This window comes from Grampus griseus (genome assembly GCF_964374135.1).
Source record: "Grampus griseus genome assembly, chromosome: 20".
Lineage (NCBI taxonomy): Eukaryota > Metazoa > Chordata > Mammalia > Artiodactyla > Delphinidae > Grampus > Grampus griseus.
The window spans coordinates 8,954,962-8,976,433 of record NC_139014.1 but is presented as its reverse complement, the minus strand read 5'-3'; the positions used below and the strand labels follow the sequence as shown (position 1 = coordinate 8,976,433).

Below are 21,472 nucleotides of genomic sequence, written 5' to 3'. Positions count from 1 at the left end.
AAGCTCTAAGATTTTATTAATCTTGTAGACAGGCAAATAAAATGCCATATTTTATAGAAAATATTGTGCTAAGTACGCTGACTAGATTTTTAGATGCTGCTTTTAAGAGTAACTCATATACTCGAAATAACATGTGCTTTGGTTATGCGGATGTGAACGTGAATACACGTAAGTTCAAGGAACCTGGCCAATTCTATGACACAGTATAACTCAGGGAAACACAGACCTGCTGCTTTATAAAAACTAACTGCTGATTGTGTTGAGACCCCTGAAGGACTGAGCAACAGAAATCAACGGCCTCAGCTAAAGAAAAGTGCGACCTAATTGGTGAGGTGCAGAAATCTGGGTTCGTTTCTGTTTGTTTTTATCTATATCTGACTATGAAATTGGGAAGGCATGCTTTAAACATCAATTCTCACTTTTTTCACTCATGTTGAGGGAAAGCTTTATAAATATATGTTTAGGGAATTCCCTGGTGGTCCAGTGGTTAAGACTCCATGCTTTCACTGCCAAGGGTGCAGGTTCAATCCCTGGTCAGGGAACTAAGATCCCACAAGTTGCACAGCATGGCCAAAAAAAAAAAAAAATGGATATATATATATATTAGAATGAGCCTTAATAGCAGTACAGCACAGTGACCCTCTCCAAGCCCTTATCACTCAACATAAGGCTACTGAAAGAATATGCTTTCAATTGACTTACATTAATAAAAGCATATAAAAGTTTGCTTAAAATTAACAATTAGAAACTGAATGCATGCCAGTCAGAATGGCCATCATCAAAAAATCTAGAAACAATAAATGCTGGAGAGGGTGTGGAGAAAAGGGAACACTCTTGCACTGCTGGTGGGAATGTGAATTGGTAGAGCCACTATGGAGAACAGTATGGAGGTTCCTTAAAAAACTACAAATAGAACTACCATATGACCCAGCAATCCCACTACTGGACATATACCCTGAGAAAACCATAATTCAAAATGAGTCATGTACCAAAATGTTCATTGCAGCTCTATTTACAATAGCCAGGAGATGGAAACAACCTAAGTGTCCATCATTGAATGAATGGATAAAGAAGATGTGGCACATATATACAATGGAATATTACTCAGCCATAAAAAGAAACGAAATTGAGCTATTTGTAATGAGGTGGATGGACCTAGAGTCTGTCATACAGAGTGAAGTAAGTCAGAAAGAGAAAGACAAATACCGTATGCTAATACATATATATGGAATTTAAGGAAAAAAAATGTCATTTAGAACCTAGGGGTAAGACAGGAATAAAGACACAGACCTACTAGAGAATGGACTTGAGGATATGGGAAGAGGGAAAGGTAAGCTGTGACAAAGTGAGAGAGTGGCATGGACATATATACACTACCAAATGTAAAACAGATAGCTAATGGGAAGCAGCCGCATAGCACAGGGAGATCAGCTCGGTGCTTTGTGACCACCTAGAGGGGTGGGATAGGGAGGGTGGGAGGGAGGGAGACGCAAGAGGGAAGAAATATGGGAACATATGTTTATGTATAACTGATTCACTTTGTTATAAAGCAGAAACTAACACACCATTGTAAAGCAATTATACTCCAATAAAGATGTAAAACAAAACAAAACAAAAAACTGAATGCATGGAGAAGCTGAATACCTGATTGCAAAACTTATAGTCCTTTCAAGCAAGATTAGGAAACTAATTAAAATGTACAAATTTTTAAAAGTATATGACTCGAAACCATGAATCATGAATCATATGAAGTTTGAGCCATGTTGGGTCATCAAAATATTCACTTTTATACATGATATAATTAACTTTGAGCTTTTGGTATGAAAAATTATCTTTCTATTTTATGAATTTGAGAAAATCTGGCTAAAACCACTAAATTAAATCCACTTCACCTTTAGGAATATTATAGTTAATCCTAAAAAACCCCTTTAAATCCATGAAAAAACCCAGAAGACAATACGGAAAATTTAGGCTCATAAGGTCATCACATCACATGTAAAGCTATTATTTTCTCTGCCCAAATTAAGGGCAATGCCTCAAATAATGAACAGAGATTACTGATTACCGAAGCAAAACCCATTATAGTGTCCAACACTTAGACACTGGCTACTCCACAGCAGGGATACAATACACAAGTTAATGGTGTTTCGAAACAGGATTATATCTGATTCCTTTTCCCCCTAACTATGAGAACATCTAGGGTGTCACTAAGGCATTGTGTTCAGCTGGCTCTTTCATTGGTCACCAATGCAAAGACAATGTTTAGAAGAATTTACTAAGGACTGTTTTGTTTCTGAATAGGCTTATACAGAGGTTTTCAAGTTGCTTAGTGCAGCTCCTTGAGAGGCAAGGGATGGGGAAGTGTTTAATTAGGGGAAGCAGCAGAGAGTCCATATAAAATGCATATTTATGTATTCATAAAGAGATGCTTTCAAGGATGGTCAACAAAATGTTAACTGCTAAATATCTCAAGATGGAGGGATTTCACTGAACTTTAACTTCTTTTTAGACAATGAGAATATTATTACTTACATTTTTCATCACAGGAGGAAAAATAAGGAAAGGATGATTGAAACAACCCCACCCAAGACTAGAAAGCACTGAAGGAAAAGAGTTCCAGTCACAGAAACATGCTCAGATTCCTACAGTGCAGGATACTCAGGGGTACAGAAGGAGGAGGAAACTGGTGAAAGGTGAGGGTGAATCCACGATTTGCATAAAAGTCTCCAGCGCTTAACTAAGCAGAGAAAATGCAGCTCCCCCCTGACATCAGGGCAGAAATGCTGGGATGCTGGGCACAAATGCTGGCAGCACAGTGTTTCAAACAAACCAACTCGCTTGCCTGAATCTTAAAACAAAAAGAAAATGACCTTAACAAAGAAATCGCAAGGCAGGATTTGAAAAAAGAGGTACTAAATTTAATTTTACTTGTAATTCTGTAAAGCAGAATTTCTAGCACCTGGTTTTCAGATTGCAGTAGGGGAGGAGAAGCATGCTATATATTAGATTAAGCTAATGAAAAAATTTCCATTGAGATTCAGTTCTTCATTTGTCTCTTAAATGAAGATTCATAGTTCAAGTTCAATGGTTATAGCCAGATATAAAAAACTTTTTAAGCATAATTAATGCTATATGAAGACTCGTCTATCAAGAATGGATTAGGCTAGTTATTCTCTAGGAGAAAGCAGAAAGGTATAATATATGTATGTGTATAACATAAAGAGTTCCCTGAAAATGTTTAAAATAAACCAAAATTTAAAGAAGTTAAGTTTCAGTTATTGAGAAAATTAAGTCAAATATAATGCTAACTAGTGGAGGCACTGCTTTCCTAATACCACTATTTACGCCATGTGTAATACTGCAGAGCAAGGAAGTTACTAATTGATATGGTCTAGTTATCTAATTATCGAAATAAAATCAATTCAAACTTCTACTATGTTGATTCAGTGTATTATATAACCTTAGTTATAACTGTAGCCTCTTCTTAAGAGTATTCAACTCCTGGACTCACTCAAATTGCTAAACTCCTTCCTACATTCTAACAACTCAGGGCCCTGAGACTTCTGGGTGCTGCCTTGTGGTGAGAGCAGGGTTCTCCGGCTTCTTGTGGTTCTGAAGTGGGTCATCACATCTGGCCAGGAAGTCAGAGACCTGGCTCGGGAATCAGAGGCAGGACTGACCCAGCTCTGCTACTCACTAGCTCTGTGCCCTTATCTAAGTTACCATACCTCTCTGAGCATCCCTTTCCCGATACAGGATTGTTTTGAAGCATGGTAGGTACTGAGATACAGTAAATGCTTGATGAATGTCTGTCGTGTGCCCTTCCTGGATGCCGTAAGTTCAGGAAGATTCGGGGCACATCAGCCCTGCTGTTCACTAGCTATACAGTCTTGGGGGCACTGGGCAAACTCTCAGAGCTTCAGTTTACTCGTGTGGACACTGCAGACAGTGCCAACAACTGGAACTAATACACGTACAGGGTCTGTCTGAAAGCAGCTGCTGATGAGGGTGCCGGTCTCAGGCCTCCTGACTGCACACACAGAGCAAGGAGCTGGGCGTGTGAGAGAGAGCAAGGCAAATTTGGCCCTGCCCTTCTGGCTACACACAATAGAGTAGGGGAAAGACTCGAAAATGACAGAAGGTTAGAAAAGCGGACCTATTGCTCCGTGTGAGCACTCATACTATTCCTACAACGTATCTCAACGTTCAGTCAGGCCCAGCTTGTGTTATTTAACACACATGTCCAGTTGGAAATTCAGAACCACCATCTTGCAGGCAGCTAATTTTGACTGGAACCAGTAATAATGGACAGTCTGAGAAAAATTTAGACCTTGGTGCTGCTAATATTTATTAATGAATTACCTAGCAGCACTGTTAGATTATTGATAATTCAAAAAGCATTTTTTTATTGTTTAGAAGGACGTTAACAATCATCATTGTGTTCTGAGGCTAGTTATGGTTAGTACAGTTACTGACAAATTGTATCCAAAGGAGCAGTATTTTAGGGAAGATGAAAGGAAAAGATAAAAACCCAGTAGGGTTTGGAGTCAGCAATGAAAATACTCATCAGAACAGTAATAGAAAATAATAACTCTGTGTAAGGTGGCAGGACAATGTAATTCATGATCGCTATACAATCATAAGCAATTTGTTACTATTTCAAGAGAAAATAATTATTATGACAGTGACAACAGAACACTGCTGGTACTGAATCAGGTTGTAAAAACTTCTCAAAATGTTAAAAAAAAAAAGTAAATAGATGATTCAGAGCAATAATTCTGTACTTTTAAATGACAATTTTAAGAAACCATTATTTCTCATTCATGATCATAATTTCAAAACAACCATGTACCAGGGCCCTTCTGACAAGTGTTTTGTAAATTCACACTACCACTGAGAATGTAAGAGAGAAAAACGTCCTTTTTGAAAACTATGCTGTCTTTAAATATTCTTTTACATGAAATCCATCTCTTACCGTGGCTCTGCTGCGGAAGCTCTGCAGCCGCCTGCCCTGGGGTCAGATGCCCGGGCTCCCTCGAGGCCTGTCCTTACACTAACTCGAGGCCAAGAGCAAGCCACGTAAGTCACACTATCGGCCTCAGTTTCTTCACTGTCAATTAACACCTGCCCTGCTCAATCATGAAGTTCAAATGAGATAACATAAACTCCACTTTGAAAACTATAAATGTCAAACAAAAGTGGAGCCCTTCGCTGTGTCGCTGCCTGAGACACAAGCCTCTGCAGAGCATGTGTCTGTGTCTACATTTATATGTGACAGTCCAAAAGAAATAAAACTTACAATTAATCACAGGCAACCTCTAGTGAGCACCAGCTCTGTGCCAGGCACCAAGCCTTGTCCATGTGGATCTCATATAGTCGTAAGATAGCTCTGTGAGGTGGGAACCATTCACCCCTTACCCTTCTCATTGTAAATATGAGATACCCAAGGCTTAAAGATGTGAAGCGCCTTGCCCCAAATTAAACAGAGCTGGTCTATGCAAGTCCTGAGTGTGTGCTTCCCAGCACTGGACAGTCCCTGAACAAATCAAGTATGAAGTGCGGAGGCTCCGAGCGTGGCTTCCCTTCTGCTTGTCCTCCGGCACATCACACAGAGATGCCCAAGTTCCTGTGAGAACCACATATGTTCCCATCCACACCCATTAAGACAACCATACGCCAATTCTGGACTTGGAAAATAAAAAAGAAACCTTTCACACATTATTAAGCAAAAAGGGAAGAATATAGAAAGAATATACCTCTTTTTATTATAAATAGTCGGCAAAGAGAAATTGGAAGCTTTAAAAAAATTCAATGTCCTTTGGTTGTTCTTACTCAAATTGGACCAACTTTATCAGCTTAATCCTTGATTGGTGGAAATCAAACCAAAGGAAAATTATAAAGCATTGTTTAGAAAGGTAATGTAACGTTCTTTAGGCATTTTAGATTAAGCATATGCCAATTAAATGCAGATGTAAAACCAGTGATAAATGAGGAATTTCACAGGGAATAGTAAAAAGCAGATTCAAAGGCACGGTGAGATTCTTTGTTTTTAACCACCAATTTAAAAAAAAAAGTTATCATCATAAACTTTGGTACTGTCATAAAACGTATCCCCCCAAAATAAAGTAAACTTACCTTTGGTTTTTTGATCAGCAGCCTGAAAAAAAAAATCAGAAACTCTTTAGGAATAATGTGTAGGATGTACACATCCATATGAAAGTTTATAAGCAGACTTTAATATTGGAAACTTTAAAAACAAGTTTTTGCCCAGTTACCTTATTAAAATTTACTACTGGGAAAAATGTGTAATTGTCTACATTCTATTAATTATGTGCCAATATTGATCTAAAGGCAAAAAAAATCTATGTGGAAGCTCACTTAAACTCTATATTTTAATACAAACTAAAACGGATACAGTTTTAACTATAAGATGCATTAAACCAGGCAAGAACAATACAAATGGCATAACTTGGTACCTTAAATGCCCTAAAATTCAAGCATGGCCGTAAGATATACAGTAGGACTTTAGATTTTAATATTTACTTGTACAAGCTGTAAAAGAACACTTGCCAAAGCTGCAAAAATTATTTCTAGCTTTTCAAACAAAATCAGTTAAATGGCCCTTAGACATGGCTGCCCCGGACAGTTCAGTTTAAGTAAAATAGCACGGACATTCTTTACTACCAATGACTAAAATCAAAGTCCTTCAAAATACAGCTCTAGTATTTCTGAGTCCTTAAAAAAGACATTCTGTGGCTGTCACCTTTTATCTATATCACTAGCACTCTAGATTGAGCATAGTGAATTTTAAAAGTAATAACCGAACCTCTGTAATGCAATGGCTATAATGCGGTGAGACACGAGTGATGACAGAAACAATGAACTAGGAACTCTAGCCAAACCTTTTTCTGAGCACCTTCCTTCTTTTTCTTTTCTTCCTGCTTTTTCTTTTTCTTTTCTTCCATCAAACGTTCCTCTTTTTGTGTTTCTTGTTCTTTCTCCCTATTAAAAATAAAATGGTATTAGTATAATGTCCATTTTAAAATGAAAAAATGAAAAAACATTAGCTGCAGAAAGTTTTAAGTCACACAGAGTTTCACACGTGGTATAAAGAAGGATATTTTTGAGAAGCAGTGTTAGAAATGGACCTTCACCCGTCCCCCCATCAGCTCCACTTCTCTGTTAAGTACTAGAGCACGTGGCCCTGACTTCTTTGGCAGTGTTCATTCACTGGCCCACATCTGTTGAACACCACCAACCTTTTATCAGGCAGTGTACCAGGAATTAAGGGTACAAGATGGAGAAAGACATAGTCCCTAGAATCCAGCCCCAGACCAGTATTTCTAGAAGTGCTGTCTCAGGGACCACCATCATCAGAATCTACCTATTAAAAGTGTAGATTCCTGGATCCCACACTAGCCCAACCAAATCAGAGCCTTTGCAGGTGATTCTTATGCACACCTTTTATGTTGGCTGGACAAAACAATTGTTTTCTAAACAAAGATCCCTACACAGCATGGTGAGCTACTATAAGGGTACACTGGAATATGGCATAGAACAACACTTGGAAGAGTGAGGTAGCCTATGAGCTACGGCTTAAATGTGGCAAAAGTGTTTGGCTGGCATGGGGTGCTGTGTCAGTTATCCATTTGCTGCCTGTCAGCTCCAGATTCACCCTCCGGCACACGCTTTGCCAATAATGGACCCGTCCCCTCAAGCACCTCTCCTTCCCTGTGAGCACAATGCAGAGGTTTCCCAGTGAGGGGCGCTGGAGGGGCCTGCAGCAGCAAGGGGCCGTCCCACTGCCTCTGGAACCTGCAGGGTGGGGTCAGCATGTGGCTATGAGGACACCTGGTGAGGACCCCAGCCACGGACCAAGAAAGGGCAGTCTCTTAGCAACCTTGCAGCTCTGGCGTGATCTAGTGTCACCTTCCAGTGACCCTGTCAACACAGACATTGTGCACTGCGGGCCTCCTGTTACTTGCCCCACTCCCACACCAGTCTCTGTGGCCTTCTCCCAATGATGTGGCCGCGGTCCTCCTGACGGGGATGCCACGTGCTCCGTGCCCGTGGCACTGCCACTGCCACGTTGTCTTCACACCTGCACGCCTGGCCATCAACTGCAGCTCGCCACCAGGAGGGCTGCCACCAGGGCTCCCACCTCCTGTGTGCCCCTGTGGCGGGCTACCGGCTTTCCCGGGCTGGAGGAGTGCTTCCTTCCTGCTGCCAGCAACTGCCCACTGGCTGACCTGGGCGAAGCTGGGAGCCACTCTGCCATCCAGCGGGCTGCACCTACAGCTTCTTCAGTGAGTGGGAGCTCCAGCCTTGGGGAGGGGCCCCCTCCAATTGGCCCTTCCTCAGGTTTTCTCCCTCAGCCCTAGCTAGCTCTACAGTTGTTCTCTTACCACAGTTTAATTACTCTTTACAATAAATGTTCCCTGTTTATATCACCATGTAGTTTCTGCGTCCTCACTGGGCCAGACTGACACAAGTGGGAAGGAGGGTTCAATAGACTAAAGCAGAAGGAGCAACGTGCACAAAGGCCTAAGCAAACATCACTGTCCACACACCACTGCTGTTTAACTTATTAATTTTGGAGTTTGTTTTTAACCTGTAAATGTGTTTACAACTACTACATGCATAGGGAGTCTCAACCTAGTGTCAGTTTGTACGTTATTTGAATACCATCATAATAAAAATAACTTAAATCAACAAGGTGCTGGTGATGGGGGGGCACTCAGAGCTTATTCTTCCTTTAAAACAGTGGTTCTTGGCTGCTCATAAGAATCACCTGGGAAGTTTTAAAAACTCGCAATGCCAAGGCTGTGTCCCTTTTCAGTGAAATCAGGGAATTGAACTCAGACATCAGCAGTTTTAAAAGCTTCCAGATGACTCCAATGTCCGACCAAGGCTGAGAAACAACTTTTAAAAGGAAGTCAGTACATTTCCCAAGCTTGGAAACCAGCTATTATTCATTGCCTTAGATGATACCTTCCAGGAATATTTTCATGTTAAAGGATGCACAGACACTTAAGAAATCTGTGTTTAAATATTCTTACAAGGTATAGGCAAGCCCTGTGAGTGATGGGTTGTTGCTGTAATCACCATGCTACTGCCACACATCTAGGGAAAAAGTGAACAAATGTTCACTAGGAATGTAGTGTCTGTCCACCGCTACTGTTATACTTTCTTAATCTACAGCATAATGGAAGCCTTAAGTTATCTTCAGATATTAAACTTAATAAAGAAGGCAAGTAGAGCTACATTTAAAAAAAGGCATTCTATAGGAGATGGAATAAAAAGGATCTTTGCTTGATTGGATTACTCTGAAAGTTAAATTAATTAGAACCAGCTATTCCCCCAGGAGTACAGTTAAGGTTTTACTGTACTGGTAAAATAAAGTGCTGTAAATAAACAGCTCACGTAGCCCTGAGATATCTTACACTTCTCCTGCCTGAGCTCATGTTCCTATGACAAAGCACGATTCAAATGTATGAACTTTAATAAAGTTTTTATCTAATATCCCCCTAACTAGCACTAATTTCTTCTACCTCTACAATTCCTGCGATTTTTCATTAATAACTTAAAAAAATCAACACTGAATCTCTTTTTTTTTTTTTTTTTTGCGGTATGCGGGCCTCTCACTGTTGTGGTCTCTCCCGTTCCGGAGCACAGGCTCTGGACGCGCAGGCTCCGCGGCATGTGGGATCTTCCCGGACCGGGGCACGAACCCGTGTCCCCTGCATCGGCAGGCGGACTCTCAACCACTGCGCCACCAGGGAAGCCCTGAATCTCATTTTTATTTGTAAAGTAATACATGCTCATGAGAAAACATAAACGGTGCAAAAGATACGTTAACAAAAAGACAGATTCTTCCTTCTCCAGTGTCCGCAGGCTCTCTCCTTGGAGATAAGGAGTTTTTTAAAGAACATTCTCTATGTGAATATACGGTTGTGTATCTTTAAAAATGCTTGGATTCCTATTTCTTATCAATTTGAGATAGTAACAATTTAATTTCTATAATGATGGATACGGATTTGGTTCTTCAGACCCCTATCTTCCACCCCATCACTGCTTTGAGTTCAAACGATGAATGGCATTTGCTTTAAAAACAGTATGTTAATGTTCGCTGCAGAGCTAGGTAGGGTACTGTGAGGACATTTAACTTCTTGTGTAGCTGCTTTTTTTCTAGAGTTCTTAACTGTTCTTCTTTTCCTTTTGCAATATCCTCCTTACAAAAATTGTTTTTGTTTTTTACACAACCACCCTCCTCCAGTTTAAAAACATGAGCCCTCTCCTCAACTGCATTTCCCAAACTCCTTTCCAGAGCCTCAGTCCAGCTCACTCAGTCGGGAGCACTCTGCTAGAGTTTTCTAATACCCTCTAGTTATTTTAATAAAAAGAAAATTTTGGGGCTTCCCTGGTGGCGCAGTGGTTGAGAGTCCGCCTGCCGATGCAGGGGACATGGGTTCGTGCCCCGGTCCGGGAAGATCCACATGCCGCGGAGCGGCTGGGCCCGTAAGCCATGGCCGCTGAGCCTGCGCGTCCGGAGCCTGTGCTCCGCTGCAACGGGAGAGGCCACAACAGTGAGAGGCCCGCGTACAGCAAAAAAAAAAAATTTAATTGTGGTAAAATATACATAAAATTTGCCATCTTAACCATTTTTATGCGTACAGTTCAGTAATGTTAGTCACATGGTTGTACTACCAATCTCCAGAACTCTTTTCATCTTGCAAATGTGAAACTCTGTGCCCAAGAAACAACTCCCCACTACACGCCCCCTCTCCCCAGGCCATGGCAACCACCATTCTATTTTCTGTTTCTATTAATCTGACTAACCCTAAGTACCACATTGTGGTTTTGATTTGCAGTTCCCTAATGGTAGTGATATCAAGCATCTTTTCATATGCTTCTTGGACATTTGTGTATCTTCTGGGGGCCTACTCTTTTATCATAGTTTACATATTCCTTATTTTTAACTCTGTGTCACTGTGTCATTTCTATCAATCCAGATTGATACAGTGGGAAAGGAGGAACTAACAGACTAAGCAGAAGGAACAGTGTGTGCAAACTCCTCATCATTGCCCATCCATGAATGCTGACCTAAACTTACTAATTCGGTCATCTTGTGACTTCCCTTGTTTTCCTCCTTGAATGATGCCCTCAAGTTATGCTGGAATTGGCTACCTTTTTGTTTCACTGATGGTTTGGCTGAGCATAAATTCTAGGTTGAAAATCAAGTTTGAAGGCACAGTGCCCCTGTATTCTAGCATCCATACCTACTCAAGAGAAGTCTGATGTCATTTTGCTTTTTTAGTCCTTTCTAGGTGCTTTCCCCCCCTCCAAAGCTTCTTTTCACCCCTGGGATTCTGAAATTTCATGATGATGTGCACCTTGGTATCTTTCTCCCCCATTATTTGTGCTTAGTATTTGGCTGATGCTTTCAATATAGAGACATTTCTTTCAGTTCTCTATTTTATTGAAAACATCTTCTGTTTTCTAAACAACACATATTAAGTTTCTTGGAGGGATCATCATAATTTATCTTTATGTTTTCTACTCTTTTTTGTTATTGTTCTCAGTTTTCTGAGCGCTTAACTGAACTTGGTGTTCCAGTCCTTCTACTGAGCTTCTTATTCCATGATATTAAAATTTTATATAACTTTCTTATTCTCCAGTTGCTCTTTTCCCACAATACTGGGTTCTTGTTTTATGGACGCAAATCATTTTTATGCTAGCAGAAGATATCAATTAGGGTTTTTCTGAAGTTCTGCTAAATTTTCTGCATAGTTTCCTTTCTGAACAGTTCTTCCCTTAGACTCCCTTTGATGTGAGAGACTTTTCTCAATTGTCTGGTCATCTTTGGTTTGACCGTTCACAGTCAAAAAAAACAAAACAAAAAACCAATTATTTTTGTGTGCATGGGCTGGACTTGTTTCCTCATTGGCTTTGCTTTAGGGAGACAGGTTGGGGAGCTGGCTATTTTGCTAAAGTAGCCTCAAAGATGAAAACATGCAGCCTTTCCCCTGATTACCAGGGTGCTTTATTCAAAGTATTAGCTACTAGACCTTAACCACCTAGAACTGCTGAAATTTTCGATGTCATTATTCTGAATTCTGACCATAACCTCCTCCTTACTATTTCCACTGTACCCATTCATTATCTTTACCAAAAACTCCTATTCCTTGTCTTCCATTTTCTTCTAAGCTATTTTCATCAGTTCCTTTACTAGAGAGCCTAAACCTTAAGATCATCTCATATGTTCACTAATTCAGTCACTCAGGAACTATACAACTAGCATATGTTATTTACTGTGGTAGGCACCAGGGACAAAAAGAGCGATGGATTCATTTAACAAATATTATAGCAGAGATTACAGCAGTGACAAGGCAGAGTTCATACGCTTTTAAGGATATTCATATAAATAATGCATCAAATAAATGATCACTATTACAGCAGTGATATGTACAAAATGCAACGAGAACATAAAAGTCTGCTGGGTGATGCCCTCCTGCTTATGTTATCTTTCTATTATAGTTAAGGGGACCTTATGTCCTGCTTTAATGAACATTGTGTGCTTCCTTCTGTACTCTGGGCTGTAAGAACCTTGGTGGCAGGACTGTCTTCTGTCTCTGTGGCACCAAGAAAAGCCTGTCATCATTCAGGACATTTCTAGTACCAACTTCTGGTCCATAATCTCAGGTGAAATTTATACTGGAAAAAAATCTATATTTTCTTTTCAAGGGAAACTTTATTTTCTGAAATGACCAAGTAATATTTAATAAATTTCTATCTACCTTTTGAGGCTAGTAAGAAGATTATAAACTGTATTTTTTTTCCTATGTGGAGAAGTTGTGAGATTTACAAGTCAAGCTGTAAGGGAAAAAAAGAAGAGGGATAGCCAGGTTGGGAGAATTTCACTTTTAAATTTTAATTTCAACTTAAAAAATTAAATTTAAATACATATGACTTTATATACATGTGTACATATAATCTTATATATTTTTTCCCAATATAACCTTTGCTTTTGTTTCTCATTTGCTTGGCATCCCTTACTCATTCTTTCTTCTCCCTCCACATCCATCTCAAAGGGTTCACTTCTCCACCTCTCTTCCAGATGACCCATGTAGCCACCTAGTTCATACCCTTCTGTGCCTCTCTCCATGCTCATGTAATTATATGGAAACATACATACCTATATACGTTTACAAAGGATTTTATTTGATCATTGTTCTGTAACACAGGGATCATGTTATGTAAACTTTTTTGCATCTTGCTTTTCTCATTCAATATATGTCTCTCTCTCCTCATCCCCTCTCCCAACTGACAGATCTAATCCATATCCATTATTTCTAATGGCTACATAATATACCATGGTGTGAATGTTACCATATTCTATTCAGTTATTCCTCTATTCATACACATTCACTTCATTTCCAGTTTATCACCATTACAAGTAACTCCAGCTTTAGTCTATCTAGCTTCTGCTAAAGAGAACAACATTGCTTTGATTAGTGATATAGCTAATGCTTCAGTAATAGTGAAAACTAGGTAAGGAGAAATCTCATTCGGGGATCAACTTCAGGACCCAGAGCAAGTCTGAAGGGGCAAAGTGGACACAAATTACCTCTACTCTGTGTGGCAAGGCATACTGTCATGGGTCCCTAGTATACTGAATTCTACTGGAAAGAAAATATTTTTAATAATCTGGATTTTCCAGATGCATACTTCCTTTACTCTCAAATAGTTTAGCAATCGCTGGATTAGGAGGCTTTGGGTGGAGAAAGAGCCACACTCGTATTTTGGAGGCAGCCAGAAGAAGGAAGGGTCGGGAGGTAGGAGACTGCCCTTAAGTGGAGCCTCTATGGGTATCAATCATCTCAGTATTCCTAGCTAACTACACCTTTTCCCAGGGAAACATGATTTGACAGCTGTAGCCACCCTACGCCAAAGTATTCTAGGTGGGAAGTCTTCCAAATTTCCAGTCTTTTATTAGTTGATTACTCCCTTTTTGCAAATGAACGGGATTCAAAAAAGAGGGTGGGCTTGTTTTTGCCTGTGAGGTTTAGTCACCAGAAACTGTAACCTAGTTTCACCTACAGGACACATCACAGCTTATGCTCTGAAGTTAGACTCCAATGTCATGTCATTAAAATATTCACTAATTCAGTGTGTATGTGTGTGTGTGTGTGTGTGTGTGTGTGTGTGCGTGTGCGCGCGCGCGCGTGTGTGTGTGTTATATGCCGTTATATACAGTTTGGCTAATTCAATTAGAATTTCCTGGCAGGGTTTACGTTAGGAAGAGCTGGTTAAGTGTTATCAGACAAAATTAAAAAGGGAAGGGGAAGGAAGAGGTATCCTGTCCAGTCGTCAAATAAATATTTAAGATTCTTTTCAACATGTGTTTGAATACACGATACAGCCTTGTGGGCAGTACAGAAAGGATAAGACATAAAATAGTCTTAGACCTTGAGGGGAATAGAATCTAATAGGAGAGTGACAGTAAAGCTTGAATTATCCTTAATACTTGGTAGACTACGGAAATAAACAGAGTAATGTAGTAGACAGCTTATGCTTGAGATTCAGAGTCACAGAACTAGGTTCGAAAGTAAAGGGCACTAGCATAGGAGGTCAAGAACCTGTAGGCTCAAGTATGGGCTGGACTGGGTAGAAGAGCTGGACTGTCATGCAGTCATTCAGCGTGACACCAGGACGTGGGGTGGAAAAGGGCACCACAGCTCTGACAAACAGGAGCAGAGGGTGCAAGGGCGAGTTTTTATTTGAGGATTAAAGGAAAACACAGTTAGAGAGAATCTAAGGTCTCCTGATGTTCACAGCTTTGTGTAATGCCCTCCCCGTGAGTGTGGGAGGGACCCGGGACTTGCTTCTCACCGCTAGACTATGGCAAAGGTGACGGAATGCTGCTGCCTTGACTACATTTAGAAGACTCCATCTGTTTAGCAGACTTGCTTTAGTCTCCCTTTCAGGTGTTGGCTTTGAAGAAACAGCTGCCATGAGTCCTACTGCTGCAAGGAAATGAATTCTCCCAACAGCCTGAGTGAGCTTGGAAGCCCACCTTTCCCCAGTCAACTCCCCCCACACACGCGCCCCGCCCATGAAAACCCAGACCTGGCCTTGACTGCAGCCTGCAGTGGGTCCAGCTAACTAACCCATGCCTAGCCCCCTGACCCACAGAAACCGTGAAATAATGAATATGTATTGCTTTAAGTTTGTGGTAATTTGTCATGAAGCATAGGAAACTAATACAGGTCGTGATTTAAGACTTCCAGGGCAAGCCAAGATGGAGTAAGCCCACCACAGCCTCTCTGCCACTGATTACCACAAAAGACAGGATGAGGTACAATATAAATTCAAAAATACAAACTATGAAAAGTAAACAAAAGCAGGTGGACTAGGCAGAGGAGTCAAAACTTGGGGAGGTGACTGTATGGGGGCGAGTTTCTCACCTACCCTCCTCTTGAAGCTGGTTTGTTGTAATTTTAACAGAAGGTTGGCCCCAGTCACAGAGCTGTGCTGTGCTGTGGTGGCCCAGGCAGCTGAAACCGAGAGAAGCCCACCTTTCTGAACAGAGAATTAGGAAACTGAGCTCTTGTGAGCTAGACAGTGTGGGGGACCCAGAGAGCAACTGGCTGGAGGAGACCCCCAAAGTCTGTGCATAAACTTCCACAGTTCTGGGTTCACCTTCGAGTCATGCGTGTGTGGGACAGACCCAAAACAGCGAAGCAGCTGCTTTGAAAACTGAACTACAACTTCAACTACTCTCCCCTCTTCTCCCCCAAGTCTTGGACTAACCCCTGAGTGGCACACGGGTGGGCCAGGCCCAAAGCAGCATAGCAGGGTGAAAGCTACGGAAACTGAATGACATTTGAACCACTGCCCACAGAAGACAAGACAGACTTTGTGGTCTGAACCTAACTGGGTTGATTGCCTGCTAAAACAAAAACAAAACAAAATAACAGCAACAGAATCAAATGCTCCAGAGGAGTTTAATAGGACTCAAAGTCTATACAACACATTCAGAATGTCCAGGATAAAATCCAAAATTACTCTTCATACGAAGAACCAGGAATATGTGGGCAAACTGTCAGGACAAAGTACAAGGGATACCAACTCCCAGATGACCCAGGTGTTGGAATTATCAGACAAAGACTTTAAAGCAGTTATTGTAACTATGCTCCAGGAGGCAAATAAAGGTAAATGCCCTTGAAACAAATGGGAATATAGGTGTTCACAGCAGATAAACAGAAACTGTAAAAACAGAAGTGGAAATTTTATTCATTCATTCACTTATTTTTTACTTTTTGTCTGCGCTACGCAGCTTGCAGGATCCTAGTTCCTTGACCAGGGATCAAACCCCCATCCTTGGCAGTGAAAGCGCAGAGTCCTAACCACTGGCCCGCCAGGGAATTCCCTCAAGTGGAAATTTTAGAACTGAAAAATAAAATATCTGAATTAAAAACTTCACTAGATGAGTGCAATGAAAGAATGAATGAGGGAAAAGTTTGTGAACTTAATTCAAGCAAAAGAAATGATCTGAAGAACAGACAGAAAGAAGACTGAGAAACATGAAGAGTCTCAGGGACCACGGGACAGTACCCGAAGGCCCACCATTCACGTCACTAGGGTTCCAGGAGTAGAGCAGAAAGAGACTGAAGAAAAACAAATCTGCAAAGATAATGGTGGAAAACTCCCCGAAGTTGGTGATATAAATAAATTTACAGATTCAAGAAGCTCTGTGAACTCCTAATAGGATAAACTCGAAGAAAACCCCACTCACACATACCATATATTAAGTACAAGCAGCCAGATTCAAAAGGATACGTGCTGTATAGTTCCATTTACATGACAATCTGGAAAAAGAGAACAATTATAGGAACATAAAACAGACCTGTGATTGCCTGGGCCTGGGGAGGGAGGAAGATATTACTACAAAGGGGCAGAGCAAGGGAACTTTTTTGGAGGATGACAGAACTATCCTGAATCTTGATTATGATGGTGGTTATATACACCTATAAACATTACATATATATATAGTGTATGCATTTGTTGAAACTTAGATAACTGTACACTAGAGAGTGAATTGTACTGTACGTAAACTTCTAAAAAAGTGAATAAAAACAACAAAAATCAAAAACAAAAGCAAAAAATGATTTGTAAATGGTCACCGGGCGAGGCAGGGTGGGGGGGAAGGTGGTGGTTCTGGGGAATGTTGAATCCCTCCCTCATGCATCTTCTTCCCCCTCCATTCCTGGCCTAATGAGAGATGGGGTTTCAATTAAATGGAGGGGGGGACATGGAGTGAGTTGCGAGGGTACAGAGTTAAAGATAAAGATCTTCATTTACCACAGGACCAGTGTACCATAAGACACAGAGGGAAGATGTGGAGGAAAGGACGAGACACTGACTGGGAATGCTGACTGCAGGCACCTTTATTTTAGAAGGATGGAGAAGTATCACAGAGATCTGAAGAGAGGCATGGCAACAGCAGCTGGCCTCGAGGTATTCCAAAAGAACTCTGACATTATTTTCATTTTAGTGCTAATACAGACTTACTACTGTGGCTAAAACAGCAAACCAGAACAAAAGCCAGCAGCACCCTTAGTAGGGAGCAGTCTGACTGACCAGACTTCTTAGCAGTTCCTCTCATCGGATAAACACACACTATGGTGCTTGCTGTCTAACCACTGACATATACCCACTTCCCTGTCCCACTAATGCTTCTCTACATCTTATTATCTTCTTCCATTGGCTTTTTGTCACAGAACAAATGATGTCCCTCATTTGGTAGGCTTTTCTCTGAACAATAAAGTTGATTACCTCCGTCTGTTATTTTTGCCGCTCAGCTTCCTTTACTCCTCCCTTTGGAAACTGTGCCCCAATTTCCCCCAGAGTACCAGTCCTTCTCTCACGCTAATGTTAAGGACAGTGGCTCCAGAGATGTGTCTGGCCAATCAAAAAGCACTGCATTTCCTGGGCCATGGTGATTAGATTCAGGATGACTCTGCATGTGAACATCACAGGAAGGACGCTGAACGGAAACTCAAGGCCTTAATCACAGAGGGCCTGGAAATGAAGCTGACGCCAAGGAAAAGAAGCAAAGAAATGGCGTGAGATTTAAGTCTTGGTAATGTATGTCCTTTGAGCCCAGGAACAAGTTGTTCCTGTGGCCTGGTACCTCAGTGCCTTGCCCTTGCCTGGTCCTACTAGGCCAGTCAAGATCCTCCTTGGAATGTGAATCCTGAACTGAGTGGCAAACAGCTGGAACAGATCCATCTCAGCGACTGCAGCCTCCAGATCTGTCCATTAGCACTTGCTACCTAGATTTTGCAGGCTGAGGAGCCCGGCTTCTCAGTTTTTCCTTCAATGATGTCAGCCACCTCATATCATTCCAAAGTCCCTCTTCCCCTCCCCCCTTAATTTGTACAGAGTCACTTTCTGTTGCTTGTAACCAAAGAATCCTGATAAATACAGTTTCTCAACAATCTATTTATTTAATTTAGACTTAGTAAAAGTACGTGCTGACTGGATCTAGCACTATTTAATTATGATGTCTCAAAACTAATCATGTTCAGTAAACATTTTTAACCACTATAAAAACTGCTTTAGAATGACTGTATCACATGTCAGTTACAAGCATAGAAGTTATAAGTACTGCTTTTCTTTTTTTTTGGCCGAGCCACACAGCATACAGGATCTTAGTTCCCCAACCAGGGATTGAACCTGTGCCTTCCACAGTAGAAGCATGGAGTCTTAACTGCTGGACCATCAGGGAAGTCCCTAAGTACCATTTTGTGAAAACCTTTTCTTTATTTCATTTCTGAGTTTAAAGTAGCCTCAAATTAAGTCAGAAAATGCCACTATACTTTTTATTGTTGCTCCATTTCCATCGTCAATTTACATAATGATACTTGAATATGTGTACTTTAAATATGCTTAAAATAATAGAAGCAAATCTCCAACCAATCTCTCAGATACAGTAGTCCTGGCTGGCACATCCTGGTATGTAAACCATAGAGTGGTTATTAATAATGATCAGGATTTCACTGTTTGCTAGAAAATTTTAAAATAGGTACGGTACTGGGTAACCAATGACAAGCATGCTTTACCCAAAAGTGTCTACTTCCAACTACTAAGGAATGTGGAGGTGGGGAACTGTGCTATTGACTTACTGCCGCTCAGCTCCACGCTCAGCTTTTTGCCCACTCTGTGAAAACTGGGACCTTTAAACATTTTCCTTTGCCAGCTGGCACGATGTTAAGCTTTTTCAACAGAGGGTGCTAGAGAGACACAGCAGGAAAAGAGTTTTGCTCTTGGCTGACTCCTAAAGGCCCCTCCCTCGCCCACCCTGAGAACTTCCCAGCGGTCCCCCCACCCTCCCACGCTCAGTGACTTTTCTGCCATCCCTTGTGCCCTATCCAGAGGTCTGGACCTCAGCCAGGGGGGCTTTCACTGGGCACCCCATCTCAGCCCTGCGGGCAGTGGCTACTCCTTACACCGCTATGCCTGCAAAATTTAAAGCTTTCTCTACTGACTAGCAAATCCCTCATTACTCCAATCCCGTTAGAGTTGGCAATTCTTTATATTAAACTTTCCCTGTTCATGTTACCGTTTGGTTTCTCTCTCCTGACAGAAGAATCCTTAAATTAGAGCCTATTTCAATCCTGTCAACAAACCGGAGACTTTTTAATATTGCCACACTAATGAATAAGTAAAATTCACAGATGTGCCTAAATAGCGAATAAATGACATCAAATATAAAACAAGTTAAATTTAATTAATAGCACATAGACCTGAAGTATGCAACCTGATAGGTGTGGAAAAAGACTCGATTTGCCTGGATTTGCCTAATATCACTTGCCCAGTATTTTTTGTTTGACTCAATAATATTTCTATGCTCTAAAACTTGTGATACATCTGGGCGAATTTAGAGAAGGTTCTCCTTCATGATTATGAAGAAGAAAGAACAAAGTCCTGGCACCATATAACCGCAGGCCAGTCACTAAAATGATGAAACAGACACCTGGGGCAGTTATCAGTGAGAGAGCTGGACTGCAGATCATTTCCAGGGTAACTTTCTATTTAAAAATGTTGCAATTCTGGGACTTCCCTGGTGGCGCAATGGTTAAGAATCGGCCTGCCAATGCAGGGAACACGGGTTAGAGCCCTGGTCTGGGAAGATCTCACATGCCGCGGGGCAACTAAGCCCGTGTGCCACAACTACTGAGCCTGCGCTCTACAGCCTGCGAGCCACAACTACTGAGCCTGCTTGCCACAACTACTGAAGCCCGCACGCCTAGAGCCCGTGCTCTGCAACGAGAAGCCACCACAATGAGAAGCCCAAGCACCGCAAGGAAGAGTAGCTCCAGCTCGCTGCAACTAGAGAAAGCCCGCGCACAGCAGCAAAGACCCAGTGCAGCCAAAAATAAATAAATAAAATTTAAAAACAAAAACAAACTCTTTAAAAAAAGAAAAGAAAAAAAAATTTAAAATTCTGTGAACTAAAAGGACTGTTAACTGTGGACTCCATTTCCGGAGCCATTAAACTAACCTGTGGTCAAAGCTGGATTCTAATTTGGGAGAGCAGGCAAGTGCACAAGACCTGGGCAGAAATAGCTTTGTGACAATCTGCACAATGGAAAAGTCAAATATAAAAGGAGATGATACCACCACCATCCACCCAGTCCCCTGATCCAGAAACATCTGTGAAGCCAGGGTTTATATGAAAGGATAGTAGGAAAGAAGGTTTCAAGGGTCTGTGCTGGAGTCATGAGGTGATAAAGGCGTCAGATGCCTGTCTAAACAGTTTCTACAAAGAAACCTAAGGCAGGAGATAAATTATATGACCAATTTTATTTGTGCAGAAAAAACACAGGTACTGAAAGGGATTGTTAGTATTTCACATTAAAAATGTGAAATACAAAGACTCATTTCAGACATGATTAGGAAGAAAACCTACCTGAAAAATATCAGTTATTAAAAGAATTAAATTTTCTGTTTTGTTTTTTAAACATACACCAGGTTCATATGACCAAAAACAAAGAAACAAAACAACAAAGTCTAGACAGAGATCCTACGGGAACCTAATTAAGAAAAAAAGTGTTCTATAATTTGCCATGGTGCTCTTATATAATCAGGTCTAGTCCTTAGTCATTCATTCAACAAACACAAAGCAGTGAACTGTCCACTGGACCCTGACTTGTTCAGTTCTATACTTTGAATAGTAAGAAGTATTCACTAGTCACAGATTGTTGTCAGTACCTTAATTACTGTTTTAAGTCAACAACTCTAATACTCAAAGTATGTAACTTGTATGACCTGGATGTCCAATACTATGTTCACATACCAATTTAAAAGAGCAAATGTTTCCTATTACTCTCACAAAGTCAACTCTCTGCTAGTTCCCACCATTTTGGCTTTCTGATTTCTTAAAAAAAAAAAAAAAATTCAGAGT

At 41.0% G+C, this 21,472-nt stretch overlaps 1 protein-coding gene across 2 annotated transcripts in view; it reads right to left on the bottom strand.

Moving 5' to 3' along the window:
* TNRC6C (trinucleotide repeat containing adaptor 6C) overlaps window positions 1–7,023 on the bottom strand; it is an 81,105-nt gene extending 74,082 nt beyond the window's left edge. For both annotated transcript variants that reach the window (XM_082679575.1, XM_082679576.1), the window contains exons 1-2: window positions 6,903–7,023; window positions 6,136–6,157 (exon numbers count right to left, since the gene is read on the bottom strand). In XM_082679575.1, coding sequence (XP_082535701.1) covers window positions 6,136–6,157; window positions 6,903–6,965 — 85 coding nt within the window. In that variant the 5' untranslated portion in view covers window positions 6,966–7,023. The remainder of the gene's footprint in view (window positions 1–6,135; window positions 6,158–6,902) is intronic.
* Between the last annotated feature and the right edge of the window lie 14,449 nt (window positions 7,024–21,472).